General features: G+C 37.9%; 1 protein-coding gene across 1 annotated transcript in view; it reads right to left on the bottom strand.

Annotated features, from left to right (window-relative positions):
- AQR (aquarius intron-binding spliceosomal factor) overlaps positions 1-16909 on the bottom strand; it is a 109703-nt gene that overhangs the window by 33351 nt on the left and 59443 nt on the right. The window contains exons 21-24 of the mRNA XM_082618127.1: positions 14963-15109; positions 14106-14175; positions 11505-11615; positions 8645-8754 (exon numbers count right to left, since the gene is read on the bottom strand). Of these exons, the coding sequence (XP_082474253.1) occupies positions 8645-8754; positions 11505-11615; positions 14106-14175; positions 14963-15109 (438 nt within the window). The remainder of the gene's footprint in view (positions 1-8644; positions 8755-11504; positions 11616-14105; positions 14176-14962; positions 15110-16909) is intronic.

Below are 16909 nucleotides of genomic sequence, written 5' to 3'. Positions count from 1 at the left end.
TTCTTTTTAATTATGACAAAGAGAGAAATATGAAATAAATGCACAATCAAACAAGCACACACATTATTAACAAGATCTGGAGCTTGACTTGCCTATCAGAAAGCAAAAAGTACTTTTTTCCTGAGAAACATTGTAGTACCTGAAATCATTTTTAAAATTCTGCTGCTTTTCTATTATAATACCTTTAAATACCAGAAATTGAACTGCACCACACTTATAATTACACTATTTAGCATACCATGAGCACCCATATATTCAATGAATTATGGATTGGTAGATTTTAGAGTTGAGCCCACTTGTGTAAGTTAGGTTTAATAATAAGAAATACCCATGGAAAGAACTCAGGGAAGCATTGCAAGTTGATCCAAAATTAAGAATCTACAGCCCTAAATAAATTAATGTGTGTTGATCTTGCCCACTGACTTTTCAGAAGCTAAAATATTTTGGGAGGGGGACCTTCAAGATGGCAGAGGAGTAAGTCTTGGAGATCACCTTCCTCCCCACAAATACATCTACATGTGGAACAACTCCTACAGAACACCTACTGAATGCTGGAAGAATATGTCAGACCTCCCAAAAGGCAAGAAACTCCCCCACGTATCTGGGTAGGGCAAAAGAAAAAAGAATAAACAGAGACAAAAGGATAGGGACGGGACCTGCACCAGTAGGAGGGAGCTGTGAAGGAGGAAAGGTTTCCACACACTAGGAAGCCCCTTTGTGGGCGGAGAGTGTGGGTGGCGGAGGGGGGAGCTTTGGAGCCACGGAGGAGAACGCAGCAACAGGGGTGCGGAGGGCAAAGCGGAGAGATTCCCGCACAGAGGATCAGTGCAGACCGGCATTCACCAGCCCAAGAGGCTTGTAGGCTCACCCGCCAGGACGGGCGGGGCTGGGGCCTGATGCTCAGGCTTCAGTCGGTGCGCAGGGAGAGGACTGGGGTTGGCGGCGTGAACACAGCCTGCAGGGGGCTAGTGCACCACAGCTGGGAGGGAGTCCGGGAAAAAGTCTGGAGCTGCCTAAGAGGAAAGAGGCCACTGTTTTGGGGTGCGAGAGGAGAGGGGATTCAGAGCACCACCTAAATGAGCTCCAGAAACAGGTGTGAGCCGCGGCTATCAGCATGGACCCCAGAGACGGGCATGAGACACTAAGGCTGCTCCTGCAGCCACCAAGAAGCCTATGTGCAAACACAGGTCACTGTCCACACCTGCCTCCCCCTCCCAACCCCCAGGAGCCGGTGCAGCCCACCACTGCCAGGGTCCCGTGATCCAGGGACAACTTCCCTGGTAGACCACATGGCGCACCCAGGCTGTTGCAATGTCACGCCAGCCTCTGCCGCCTCAGGCTCACCCCATATTCCAATTGTAACTAGCACACCTCTCCCTCCCCCAGGCCTGAATAAGCAGGAGCCGCCTAATCAGCCACTGCTTTAACCCCCTCCTGTCTGGGCGGTGAACAGATGCCTGAGGGTAACCTACATGCTGAGGTGGGCCAAAATTAAAGCTAAACCCCAAGAGCTGTGCAAACAAAGAGAAAGGGAAACTTCTCCATGAAGCCTCAGGAGCAGCAGATTAAATCCCCACAATCAACTTGATGTACCCTGCATCTGTGGAATACCTGAATAGACAACGAATCATCCCAAAATTGTGGCGGTGGACTTTGGGAGCAACTGTAGACTTGGGGTTTGCTGTCTGCAACTGATTTGTTTCTGATTTTTATGTTTATCTTAGTTTAGTGTTTAGTGCTTGTTATCATTAGTGGATTTGTTTCCTGGTTTGGTTGCTCTCTTTTTTATTGTTATTATTTTCTTTATTTTAATAACTTTTTAAAATTTTATTTATTTATTTATTTATTTCCTTCTTTCTTTCTTTTTTTCTCCCTTTTATTCTGAGCCATGTGGCTGACACAGTCTTGGTGTTCTGGCCTGGTGTCAGGCCTGAGCCTCTGAGGTGGGAGAGCCGAGATCAGGACATTGGACCACCAGAGGCCTCCCAGCCTCATGTAATATCAATCGGCAAGAGTTCTCCCACAGATCTCCATCTCAATGCTAAGACCCAGCTCCACCCAACAGCAAGCTAACACCAGTGCTGGACGCCCCATACCAAACAACTAGCAAGACAGGAACACAAACCCACCCATTAGCAGAAAGGCCGCCTAAAATCATACTAAGTTCATAGACACCTCAAAACACACCAGTGGACACGGATCTGCCCTCCAGAAACACAAAATCCAGCCCCACCCACCAGAACATAGGCACCAGACCACTCCACAAGCCACTGAACCAACCTCAGCCACTGGGGGCAGACACCAAAAACAACAGGAACTATGAACCTGCAGCCTGTGAAAAGGAGACCCCAAACACAGTAAGTTAAACAAAATGAGAAAACAGAGAAACACGCAGCAGATGAAGAAGCAAGGTAAAAACCCACCAGACCAAACAAATGAAGAGGAAACAGGCAGTCTACCTGAAAAAGAATTCAGAGTAATAATAGTAAAGATGATCCAAAATCTTGGAAACAGAATGGAGAAAATATAAGAAATGTTGAACAAGCACCTAGAAAAACTAAAGAGCAAACAATGATGAACAGCACAATAAATGAAATTAAAAATTCTCTAGAAGAAATCAATAGCAGAATAACAGGCAGAAGAAAGGATAAGTGACCTGGAAGATAAAATAGTGGAAATAACTACCACAGACCAGAATAAAGAAGAAAGAATGGGGCTTCCCTGGTGGTGCAGTGGTTGAGAATCTGCCTGCCAATGCAAGGGACATGGGTTCGAGCCCTGATCTGGGAAGATCCCACATGCCGCGGAGCAGCTAGCCCCGTGAGCCACAATTACTGAGCCTGCGCATCTGGAGCCTGTGCTCCGCAACAAGAGAGGCCGCGATAATGAGAGGCCCGCGCACCGCGATGAGGAGTGGCCCCCACTTGCCGCAACTAGAGAAGGCCCTTGCACAGAAACGAAGACCCAACACAGCCATAAATAAATAAATAAAATTAAAAAAAAAAAAGAAGAAAGAATGAAAAGAATTGAGGATAGTCTCAGAGACCTCTGGGACAACATTAAACACACCAACATTTGAATTATATGCGTCCCAGAAGAAGGCAAAAAGAAAGGGCCTGAGAAAATATTTGAAGAGATTATAGTTGAAAATTTCCCTAACATGGGAAAGGGAATAGTCAGTCAAGTTGAGGAAGCACAGAGAGTCCCATACAGGATAAATCCCAGGAGAAACGTGCCAAGACACATATTAATCAAACTATCAAAAACTAAATACAAAGAAAAAATTATTAAAAGCAGCAAGGGAAAAGCAACAAATAACATACAAGGGAATCCCCATAAAGGTTAACAGCTGATCTTTCAGCAGAAACTCTGCAAGCCAGAAGGGAGTGGCAGGACATATTTAAAGTGACGAAAGGGAAAAACCTACAACCAAGATTATTCTACCCAGCAAGGATCTCATTCAGATTCAATGGAGAAATTAAAACCTTTACAGACAAGCAAAAGCCAAGAGAATTCAGCACTGCCAAACCAGCCTTACAACAAACATTAAAGGAACTTCTCTAGGCAGGAAACACAAGAGAAGGAAAAGACCTACAAAAACAAACCCAAAACAATTAAGAAAATGGTAAGAAGAACATACATATCAATAATTACCTTAAATGTAAATGGATCAAATGCTCCAACCAAAAGACACAGACTGGCTGAATGGATACAAAAACAAGATCCGTATATATGCTGTCTACAAGAGACCCACTTCAGACCTAGGGACACATACAGACTGAAACTGAGGGGATGGAAAAAGATATTCCATGCAAATGGAAATCAAAAGAAGGCTGGAGTAGCAATTCTCATATCAGAAAATATAGACTTTAAAGACTATTACAAGAGACAAAGAAGGACACTACATAATGATCAAGGGATCAATCCAAGAAGATGACAATTGTAAATATTTATGCACCCAACATAGGAGCTCCTCAATACATAAGGCAAATGCTAACAACCATTAAAGGGGAAATCGACAGTAACACAATAAAAGTAGGGGACTTTAACACCCCACTTTCATCAGTGCACAGATCATCCAAAATGAAAATAAATAAGGAAACACAAGGTTTAAAGGACACATTAAACAAGATAGACTTAATTGATATTTATAGGACATTCCATCCAAAAACAACAGAATACACTTTCTTCTCAAGTGTTTATGGAACATTCTCCAGGATAGACCATATCTTGAGCCACAAATCAAGCCTTGGTAAATTTAACAAAATTGAAATCTTATCAAGTATCTTTTCCGAACACAATGCTATGAGACCAGATATCAATTACAGGAAAAAAACTGTAAAAACTACAAACACACAGAGGCTAAACAATACACTACTAAATAACCAAGAGATCACTGAAGAAAACAAAGTGGAAATCAAAAAATACCTAGAAACAAATGACAATGAAAACACAATGACCCAAAACCTATGGGACGCAGCAAAAGCAATTTTAAGAGGGAAGTTTATAGCAATACAATTCCTACCTCAAGAAACAAGAAACATCTCAAATAAACAACCTAACCTTACACCTAAAGCAATTAGAAAAGAACAAAATCCCCCCCAAAGTTAGCAGAATGAATCATAAAGATGAGATCAGAAGTAAATGAAAAAGAAATGAAGGAAACAATAGCAAAGATCAATAAAACTAAAAGCTGGTTCTCTGGGAACATAAAAAAAAAGATAAACCATTAGCCAGACTCATCAAGAAAAAAAGGGAGAAGACTCAAATCAACAGAATTAGAAACGAAAAAGGAGAAGTAACAACTGATACTGCAGAAATACAAAGGACCCTGAGAGATTACTACAAGCCACTATATGCCAGTAAAATGGACAACCTGGAAGAAATGGACAAATTCTTAGAAAAGTACAACCTTCCGAGACCGAACCAGGAAGAAACAGAAAATATAAACAGACCAATCACAAGCACTGAAATTGAAACTGTGATTAAAAATCTTCCAACAAACAAAAGCCCAGGACCAGATGGTTTCACAAGCAAATTCTATCAAACATTTAGAGAAGAGCTAACACCTATCCTTCTCAAACTCTTCCAAAATATAGCAGAGGGAGGAACACTCCAAAAGTCATTCTATGAGGCCACCATCACCCTGATACCAAATCCAGACAAAGATTTCACAAAAAAAGAAAACTACAGGCCAGTATCATTGATGAACATAGATGCAAAAGTCCTCAACAAAATACTAGCAAACAGAATCCAACAGCACATTAAAAGGATCGTACACCATGATCAAGTGGGGTTTACCCCAGGAAGGCAAGGATTCTTCAATATACACAAATCAATCAATGTGATACACCATATTAACAAACTGAAGGATAAAAACCATATGATAATCTCAGTAGATGCAGAAAAGGCTTTTGACAAAATTCAACAGGCATTTATGATAAAAACTCTCCAGAAAGGAGGCAGAGAGGGAACCTACCTCAACATAATAAAGTCCATATATGACAAACCCACAGCAAACATCATTCTCAATGGTGAAAAACTGAAACCATTTCCTCTAAGATCAGGACCAAGACAAGGTTGCCCACTCTCACCACTATTATTTAACATAGTTTTGGAAGTTTTAGCCATAGCAATCAGAGAAGAAAAAGAAATAAAAGGAATCCAAATTGGAAAAGAAGAAGTAAAACTGTCACTGTTTGCAGATGACATGATACTACACATAGAGAATCCTAAAGATGCTACCAGGAAACTACTAGAGCTAATCAATGAATTTGGTACAGTAGCAGAATACAAAATTAATGCACAGAAATCTCTTGCATTCTTACACACTAATGATGAAAAATCTGAAAGAGAAATTAAGGAAACACTCCCATTACCATGGCAACAAAAAGAATAAAATACCTAGGAATAAACCAACCTAAGGAGATAAAAGACCTCTTTGCAGAAAACTATAAGACACTGATGAAAGAAATTAAAGATGATACAAATAGATGGAGAGATATACCATGTTCTTGGGTTGGAAGAATCAACATTGTGAAAATGACTATACTACTCAAAGCAATCTACAGATTCAATGCAATCCCTATCAAACTACCAATGGCATTTTTCACAGAACTAGAAAAAAAATTTCACAATTTGTATGGAAAAACAAAAGACCCCGCATAGCCAAAGCAACCTTGAGAAAGAAAAACGGAGCTGGATGAATCAGGCTCCCTGACTTCAGACTATACTACAAAGCTACAGCAATCAAGACAGTATGGTAGTGGCACAAAAACAGAAATATAGATCAGTGGAACAGGATAGAAAGCCCAGAGATAAATTCACACAGGTATGGTCCCCTTATCTTTGATAAAGGAGGCAAGAATATACAATGGAGAAAAGACAACCTCTTGAATCGTGGTGGTGGGAAAACTGGACAGCTACATGTGAAAGCATGAAATTAGAACAATTCCTAACACCATACACAAAAATAAACACAAAATGAAATAAAGACCTAAAAGTAAGGCCAGACACTATAAAACTCTTAGAGGAAAACATAGGCAGAACACTCTATGACATAAATCATAGCAAGACCCTTTTTGACCCACCTCCTAGAGAAATGGAAATAAAAACAAAAATAAACAAATGGGACCTAATGAAACTTAAAAGCTTTTGCACAGCAAAGGAAACCATAAGCAAGACGAAAAGACAACCCTCAGAATAGGAGAAAATATTTGCAAATGAAGCAACTGACAAAGGAGTAATCTCCAAACTTTACAAGCAGCTCATGCAGCTCAATATCAAAAAAACAAACAATGCAATGCAAAAATAGGCAGAAGATCTAAATAGACATTTCTCCCAAGAAGATACACAGATTGCCAACAAACACATGAAAGAATGCTCAACATCACTAATCATTAGAGAAATGCAAATCAAAACCACAATGAGGTATCATCTCACACTGGTGAGAATGGCCATCATCAAAAAATCTGCAAACAATAAATGCTGGAGAGGGTGTGGAGAAAAGGGAACCCTCTTGCACTGTTGGTGGGAATGTATATTGATACAGCCATTATGGAGAACAGTATGGAGGTTCCCTAAAAAACTAAAAATAGATCTGGCATATGACGTAGCAATCCCACTACTGGGCATATATCCTGACAAAACCATAATTCAAAAAGAGACATGTACCACAATGTTCACTGCAGCACTACTTACAATAGCCAGGACATGGAAGCAACCTAAGTGTCCATCGACAGATGAATGGATAAAGAAGATGTGCCAGATATATATAATAGAATATTACTCAGCCATAAAAAGAAACGAAATTGAGTTATTTGTCGTGAGGGGGATGGATCCAGGGTCTGTCACACAGAGTGAAGTCAGAAAGAGAAAAACAAATACCATATGCTAACACACACACACACACACACACACACACACACACACACACACACACACACACACACATATATGTAATCTAAAAAAAAAAAAAGAAAAATGGTTCTAATGAACCTAGGGGTAGGACAGGAATAAAGACGCAGATGTACAGAATGGACTTGAGGACATGGGGAGGGGGAAGGGTAAGCTGAGATGAAGTGAAAGAGTAGCACTGACATATATACACTACCAAATATAAAACAGATAGCTAGTGGGAAGCAGCTGCATAGCACATGGAGATCAGCTTGGTGCTCTGTGACCACCTAGAGGGGTGAGATAGGGAGGGTGGGAGGGAGACGCAAGAGGGAGGGCATATGGGGATATATGTATACATTTAGCTGATTCACTTTGTTATACAGCAGAAACTAACACAACACTGTAAAGCAATTATACTTCTATAAAGAGGTTAAAAAAAAACTGTTGCGTGATCTTTTTAATATAAGAACTCAAAATAAATGCAACGTAATAAGTTAACACTCTTTTAGCTCTTTTGATGTCTATAATCTATTTAGTCAAAAGTAATGTCCAATAGTCAAAGGCTGTATTTATTATATACACCTGTTAATTATGACTATTGACTGAAATTATGCTTTAAAAATGAATTTAAATATAAATGAAATGAGCTATCATAAAGCAACTTTAAAGGAAAAAACCAAAATACTAACAGCAGAAGAAATTTGACTTCTAAAGTTTAGTCACCTTACAATATGTAATATTAAGCATAAAGTCCAGCTAAACTGGCAATAAGTTCCTGAAGTAATATTTACAACCCCAAAGCTTATATTATCATTAATCTCCAACTGCATTTCATTAAATGAATCCAGTTAATTGGTGTCTAAAATATATGCAAATTAAATGTGTAGATGAAATGTGAACAGGAATTGTGTAACGTTGTACAGTTTGGGTTTGGCAACATTAAAAATTACTTCAATAAATAGAGAGCAAATGGATATATGCAATTTAAACAAGATGAAAAGATGACTCTCTTCATTGAAATAACTGTATGAGGAAAAAAATGGCATAAACATGCAGAACTGGAGCAGAGAGAAATCCTGAACAGACTTTGGGTTCAATTAGTATAGCCTAAGTAGGTTACACTAGAACCCTTCAGAATTCAGTTGGAGTATTCATTGCTCTCTTTTCCTGTCCTTTATTAAAGAAAAAGAGGAGAAGGTTAAAAATTCTTTGTATACTGTTTCAAAACTAATCCCCATTTGCTCACCTGCTGAAATCTTTCTCCGTCTCCAGCTCTTCTTCTCCGTGGCCTAGACGCAGGAGGTGACGCTCGTCAATGTCTAAAGCCATGATTTTCTCAAACAACTGGTTCAGGGCCTGGAGAATAAAAGAAAAAAGAATGATGGAGAATTTTATAGAATCAGTAGGCTCCTTTAAAAGTAACAAAAACTAACAATCAGAAGGATAGAAACGAATGAGCATTGCTCAGTCAGATAAGAATCAAAGTAAAAACCCAGAAGGAAACATCTTATATTACGGCCATTTATAATTTAAACAAAACAGTATTTTTATTGATTTCTGATATTGCTACATACGTATACTTGGTCAAATTAGTAACTGGAAATCATAAAAACCATCTGTCCATTACATCTCTGATAATTTATGAAAAGAGAAGGCTTTGGCTCAGTATGTATTTCTCTCAAGTAGCAAAAATTAGTAAAATAATTAACAATCACATTAAGTTTCATTTTATTTAACAGAATTTCCACGAGTTGCAGAAAACTGAAAAGTTTTTGTGGTTGGAGAAGTCCTCTTAGGAGATGTGTGGGTAGAATACTTCAAAAGGATCACAGAGAGGAAAGGTAAAGTGCAACATTCAAATCTTAGACTGAAAGTCTAAATTAGCTCTCTATACTCATTGCAAACTGTTCTGATGAAAGCCATTTCCCTATGAAATGTTCGCATTTGGGGCTCCCTGAAATCCTAGTATTTACTATCGGAACATCTGCAGTTATAAGGTTTTGCAGAAAGGCAAAAGTTTCATTGCATGGAAAGATATGCTAATAAAATGACATTTAAAAATTAGCCCCCACTCAAATATTTCTCCCAATTAACCACTAGTTTAACCCCGCCCAGGAGGTCAACATCCAGTCTTGTAAACATCCAGGCTACATAAGGTATACAGATATCCTTTGCTATCAAAATTCTAGCAATTAGAGCTCAGAAACTGATGAGATAAACATAAATCTTCAGGAAAAAAATTCACGCTATCTAAACTCTTGATATTTTCCATCTAAAACTTGAGATGCAATAGATCAGACCACATGGCATTACTCACTGTCCAAACCTTTCCTATCCAAACTCACGAACCACATAGATTTAGGGGACAAAAAAATACTAGCACATTGCAATCTCAGAAAAAACTGCAAGATTTCATCGAGAATTAAAGTGATGTTGGAGAACTGCTTGAATTATAGATGGGAACCAAGATCTGGTAAACAGAACAGTTGTGAAAAATCAACAACTTGCGCTTAAGAGGATGGTCTGATTATCAAAGGAGCAAAGAAATCTTTGGCTATTTTTGCAAAATAACCTTCTCTATAATTGTGCTACACAAGACAGTCGTAAGTAGAGGATACTATAGAAAGTCATTATCAAGTTATGACAAAATTTACTAAAAAATATTATGGGCTTCCCTGGTGGTGCAGTGGTTGAGAATCTGCCTGCTAATGCAGGGGACACGGGTTTGAGCTCTGGTCTGGGAAGATCCCACATGCCGCGGAGCAACTAAGCCCGTGAGCCACAGCTACTGAGCCTACGCGTCTGGAGCCTGTGTTCTGCAACAAGAGAGGCAGCGACCGTGAGAGGCCCATGCACCACGATGAAGAGTGGCCCCCCGCTCGCCGCAGCTAGAGAAAGCCCTCGCACAGAAACAAAGACCCAACGCAGCCAAAAATAAATAAATTAATAAATAAATAAAATATTATGTTAAAACACACTGAATAATTCCTTATTCATTCTAAGAATCTGCAAATAGGTAACATTATCACAAACTGGATTTTATTAAATAGAAGAAAAAAGTCTTTACACAGTTTGTTTCTTTTAGCAAGATAAAGTCTTAACCCTCTCTTGCACACAATTTTAGTACACCAGGCCAGTTACTTATAAACTTTAAAGAAATAAAAACATAAGTGAATGAATTGGGTAGTATTAATTTTAAAATCCTGAGATTAAGTTGATGAATAACCATAAATAACATTTAGCATTCTAAAAACTCAGTGTTTCTTTGTAGACCAACTTTTTTAAAGAACTGGTCAACTGAAATCACTATTGTTAATATGTATTCAGAGAAAACAAGTACCTTTGGAGATTCAGACTACCATGTGAGTTTCATAACATGTTTCAGAATGTTCTGAGAGCTAGCTCCCTGTCACATTTTACATTAGAGTTAACATCACTTGTTCTTTTTCATTTCTATGGTAGTGACAGCTTCAGAATAATTACATCAGCACACATACAGATGTAAAGACCATTTTTCATCCATTATTTACAAGAAAGGAGTTTGTTTTGCTTGTTTAGCTATTTATAAATGCCTTATGTACTGGACCTGAAACCTAAAATTGTCCTTCCATGTAATATACATATTCATATACATATTTTATAAGGATTTAAAATTCAATCCAGTATTAATATGATCTGGATTTAGTCTTTTAGGAATATCCATTCTACTAGTAGAAAAATACTACTAGTAAGGGGTAATGCTTTTGATCTCAAAGTAAAACGTCTAGCTTAGCATGGATGATGAGAGAAAAAGGCAATTACCACATATCCAAATATTCTCCTCAGCTTTTCCACATTTGGACTACCTCTATTCGAAATAAAAGATTGTTTTTATATTTTTCTCAATATGGTCTGGCCATGACCAGTGATAATCCAAGATTAACTCAATAACAAACACTATGCTCATCAGCCTTTGGTACTCTGTGAGCCCATAATCAGGTTATCATATAAGCAGAAATCTCCATTGTGCTTTCATGCGTCTCCCGCTCCATACACACATGTCCACTTCATACATGCATGTGTGCACGTGCATGCATGTACGCGCGCATACACACTCTCTCTCTTACCTGATTGGAATGAGTAACAATCAGAGTCCTCTGCTCTGGGAAATTGTGGTAGATGTTGGATATGATTTGGACTGCCACATCTGTTTTTCCTGTACCTGGTGGGCCCACAACCTAAAAAGCAGATGAACACATAGCAAACTACTAAGTTATCACATTGTTAGAAAATGGAGATTTTAAAACTGAAAGATAAAATAAATTTAAAAATTTGCTGGGTAAGTTCAATGCAGAATGGACAAGACAGAGTTAGTGGACTTGAAGACAAATCAATAGAAATCACCCAACTTGAACAACAAGCAGAAAAAAAAGATTAAAAAAATAATACACACAGCCTTGTGAATCTATGAGGCAATATTAAAAGGTATAACATATCTTTCAAATCCTAGAAAGAAGGGGAAAAGCATGCAGTGTAGAAAAAGTATTTAAAGAAATAATGGCTGAAAATTTCCCAAATCTGGCAAAAGACATAAATCACAGACTTAAGAAGCTCATTTAACCATAAACAGAATAATCCCAAAGAAATCTAAGGCCAGACACATAATAATTAAATGGTTGGAATCTAAAGACAGAGAAAAAAAATCTTAATAGTAACCAGAGAAAAATGATATATTACATATAGCAAAAAGATGTTTCAAATGACTGTGGACTTCTCATCAGAACCATGGAAGCCAAAAGGAAGTGGAATAACATTTTTAAAGTGCTGAAAGGAGAAAACTATCAATGTAATATTCTTTGTCCAGTGAAAATATCTTTAAAGAATGAAGATGAATTAGAGACATTCTCATATGAAGGAAAATAAAGGTAATTCATTGCTAGCTGATCTGCTCTTAAAACTGGTAAAAGGGGGCTTCCCTGGTGGCACAGTGGTTGAGAGTCTGCCTGCCGATGCAGGGGACACGGGTTCATGCCCCAGTCCGGGAGGATCCCACATGCCGCGGAGCGGCTGGGCCTGTGAGCCATGGCCGCTGAGCCTGCGCATCCGGAGCTGTGCTCCGCAATGGGAGAGGCCACAACAGTGAGAGGCCCGCGTACCACAAAAACAAACAAACAAACAAACAAAACTGGTAAAAGAAATCCTTCAGACAAAGGAAATGATACCAGAGGATACTTGAGATATCAGGAATAAAGGATAAATGGTAAATATAACATACTATTCTTCTCCTCTGGAGTTCTTTAAAATATGTTTGATGTCTGCAAGAAAAAATTCTAATATTGCCTGATGGTATTTTCAGTGTATTTACAGGTAAAACATGATAACGACAACATAAAAGGGGAAGGTAAAGGGACCTATACAGAAGCAAGGATCCTCCAATCAATTTAAGAGACAGAATACTGATTCTAAGTAGGCTGTGAAAAGGTGAATATGTATATTGTAATTCTCTAGAGCAGCCATTAAGAAAAACCTATACAAGAGATATAATAAAAGAACAAAATAGATAAATATAAATGAAACACTAAAAACTATCCAAATAACTCAGAAGAAGGCAGGAAAAGGGAAACAGGAACACACAAAAAAGGGAACAAACATAAAACAAATAATAAAATGGTAGGCCTAAACCCAAACACATTAATAAGTACATTAAATGTAAATGGACTGAACACACCAATTAAAAGCAGAGACTTGTCAGAATGGAGAAAAAACCACGCACCAACTATATGCTGTCTACAAGGAACTCACTTCAAATATAATAGGTAGGTTAGAAGTAAACTGATGGGAAAAGATATATCATGTAAACACTAATCAAAAGAAAGCTGTGGTGGCTATATTAATATCAAAGTAGACTTTAAAGAAAATTACCAGTGATGAAGACAGACATTATACATGACAAAAAGTGTCAATTCACCAAGAAGACACAACCCTGAAAGTGTATGTACATATCCATAAAGCTTTAAAATACATGAAGCAAAAATGGACAGAACTGAAAGGAGAAACAAATTCACAATTATAGTTGGAGACTTCAAGACTCCTCTCTCAGTCAGCAACAGCAATAGTATGTGGAATACCAGCAGGGATAGAGAAGTACTGAATAACAGCATCAACCAAATGGATCTCATTGACATAAACAGGACACTCCACCCAAGACAACAAAACACACATTCTTTTCAAGTGCACACAGAATATTCACCAATAAATCATATCCTGGGCCATAAAACAAACCTTAATAAATTTTAAAAAATTGAAATCATAGAAAGTATGTTCTCTGACCATAATGGACTTAGACCAGCAATCAGTAAAAACCTTCAAATACTTGGAAATTAAACACATTTCTAAATCATTGTCAACAGACTTTTTCTGTACAGGGCCAGCAAGTAAACATTTTACTCTTTGTGGCCCATACAGTCTCTGCTGCAAGTATTTAGACTCTGCTGTGGTGGCACAAAAATGGCTATAGGCAATACATAAATGAATGGCCACAGCGAGGTTCTAACAAAACTTTATTTATGAACATTGAAATGAGTAGCATCCATACACATAAGATGCCACAATTTCTTATAAACACTTAATTCAGTTGGGTTTTTGGGCTTAAAACAGAATACACGCTGAAAATCTGACACTTCTAGTCTGAATCCATTTAAGAACTTGTATAACAGTAACTCTCTTACCATAGTTAGCCCAGGCTGCATTCCAGCACGGATGGCCTCTATCTGTGTATGAGTGAACTGAATTGTATTCCTTCAAATAAGAGTTAAGAAGTTCATTAAAAATAAACATGGATGACGTTAGTAAGAATTTAGACAACAATGACCAGAGGTCTGAACATTTGCTCTATATTTGCCCCTTGTTTCCCAATTTCTTCCTCCTCCCAATCCAGCCCTTTCTGTGGGTGTGTGTGCAGTAAAAAGTACATAAAATAAGATATACCCTCTTAACAAATTTTAAATGTATAGTACAATGTTGTTAACTATAAGCACAATGTTGCATAGCAGATCTCAAGAACTTTACATCCTACATGACTGACCCAATCTCTTCTGAATGACTCTCTTTACCTCCACCCCTCCACAGACCAATTAAAACTGAATGAATTTTGTGGAAAGAGAAGACTACAGTTATTTTTCAATATGTTTAGCCCAGCCCAGATCTTAACAGGAGTGTCAAAATTCTAGTTCCAAATCTAACACCAAATACAATGCCACTTTATTAGTCATGGCACACAAGCACAAGGATAGCTGCTAAATGCAACACATGGTCATGAAGTAAGAACCTTGTGCTCACATTAAAGTAGACTGTTAATATTTATTTCTCAGAGTACCTGAAAATGTTTCTTTTTGAAATATTACTACAGAATGGCCAAAAATATTAACTACAAATGGCCAAAACTAACAGAAGAGAAGTAAACAGGGTCCAGAAACAGAAGTTTCTAAATAGTTTTTAAAACCAGAAAAGTTTTAAAATATTACTAATCCACTTGAAATAGCAAACTATTATTCATTATTACAATTAGCAGAAATAGTGAAATTACCGTTTGGGCTGGTTGTAAGGATAAGGACCTCTATTAGGAATAACATGAGGTTCAACAATTAAGGCTTTTGCCTCTTCAGTGTCTTCATCTTCCTTCTCTGCATCTTTCCTTTTCTTCCCCTTTCCATTTCTTACTGGAAAAGTTATCCTACAAGACCAAAACCTTGTTCATTTTTACAATTAACAACAATTTACCAATCACCTATCTTGTGCATGACATTGTACAGAGGATAATCAGATGAGTAAGAAACACTTTATAGTTTAAAGGAACTTACTATCTGCATATAAATTTTGAAAACAGTATATTTAAAAGCATTAAAATGCAGTTAAGGGGATTAAGAAAAAAGTCATCTGATTAAAGGAGAATCAAAGAAGAAACATTTATTTATATATTTGGTTTTTTTAGGGGAAATAATTAACTATTTTTTAATTGGGATAATATTCACATAATATAAAATTTACCATTTTAAAGGTTCAATTCAATGGGTTTTATACAATGTTGTATAGTCATCACTACTCTCTAATGCCAGAATATTTTAATCAGTCCAAAGGAAAACCCAGGCAATTAAGTAGTCACTCTGTGTTCCAACCTAAACCCAGCCTCTGGCAATCAGTCTGTCTTTATACTGTCCTATTCTGGACATTTCATGTAAATGGAATCATACGATATTTGTTTTCTTCTGTCTGGCTTCTTTCATTTAGCATGTTTACAAAAGAAAATTTATATGCTTATGGCACATGCACTGTAAAGTGCCTTACACACTGTCCTTCATTTAATCAGAAAAGGCTTTATGGGAAAGGTGGCATCTAAAATGAATTTCAAAAGACATTCCAGGAAGAAAGAAGTAGCCAGTTCTGCTGAAGTGTAGGATACAATAGAGAAAATAAGGCTAGAGAGAAATGCTGGAGCCTTGTTCTGACACCTTTGGAATATCAAGCCTTTAAGGCAGAAGTTCTTAGCCTGGGGTCAGGGATACCTCAGGAGGCAACTTCCCATAGGTACCTGAGGAAGTCGATGAATACCCTAAAATTAAACTAAAAAATTAATTCTCTCTCTGTACTTTTACCACTGTTTGTTCACATTCTGAAAAAACAGACAATACCAAAAAAAAAAAAAAAAAAAAAAAAAAAGCTGAGAACCAAAGAAGCTAAATGGTCAGCTTTTATTCTGATAAGCAACAGGAAAAATCAAATTTTTAGTGAGACAATGGAATGACTCTAGCAGTAAGGCATGTAATGGGTTTAAGCAAGGAGACAGAGGGAGCAAAGACATTGCCATTATAAAAACTGAAGTGTTGGGCTTCCCTGGTGGCGCAGTGGTTTAGAGTCTGCCTGCCGATGCAGGGGACACGGGTTTGTGCCCCGGTCTGGGAGGATCCCACATGCCGCGGAGCAGCTGGGCCCGTGAGCCGTGGCCGCTGAGCCTGCGCGTCTGGAGCCTGTGCTCCACAACGGGAGAGGCCACAACAGTGAGAGGCTCGCATACCACAAAAAAAAAAAAAAAAAAAAAAAAAAAGACTGAAGTGTTGAGGGTTTAGAGGGTAGCAGTCAGGACTAACATTTGAAAAAAAATGTATCTTTAAGGCAGAAACTGTAAGACACAGCAGGAGTTATGGGAATAGAAAGATTACAAAACACTGCTGAGATTTCAAGATGATTTTGCCATTAACAAGATGAGGAAAGTACGGAGGAAGACTAGGTTTGGGAGTTATAAAGCATACATGCTTTTAATATGCAGAATTATTATATTTATATATAAGTTAATTAAAAACATTCTAATTTGCAACTAAGAAAGTAATTAAGTCCTCTGCTACCACCAAGGTATACTTAGTGCTTCGCCACTAATCCGTATGACAGAATTCATGAAGCAATCGGCACTTCAGGTACTTTGTTCTTTTTCTACTCAAATTAAACCAAAGCTCCTTTAACTTTGAGTGTAACTATACTA

This window comes from Mesoplodon mirus, assembly GCF_964341445.2.
Source record: "Mesoplodon mirus genome assembly, chromosome: 4".
Taxonomy (NCBI): Eukaryota; Metazoa; Chordata; class Mammalia; order Artiodactyla; family Ziphiidae; genus Mesoplodon; species Mesoplodon mirus.
This window is presented reverse-complemented; position numbering and strand designations above follow the sequence as displayed.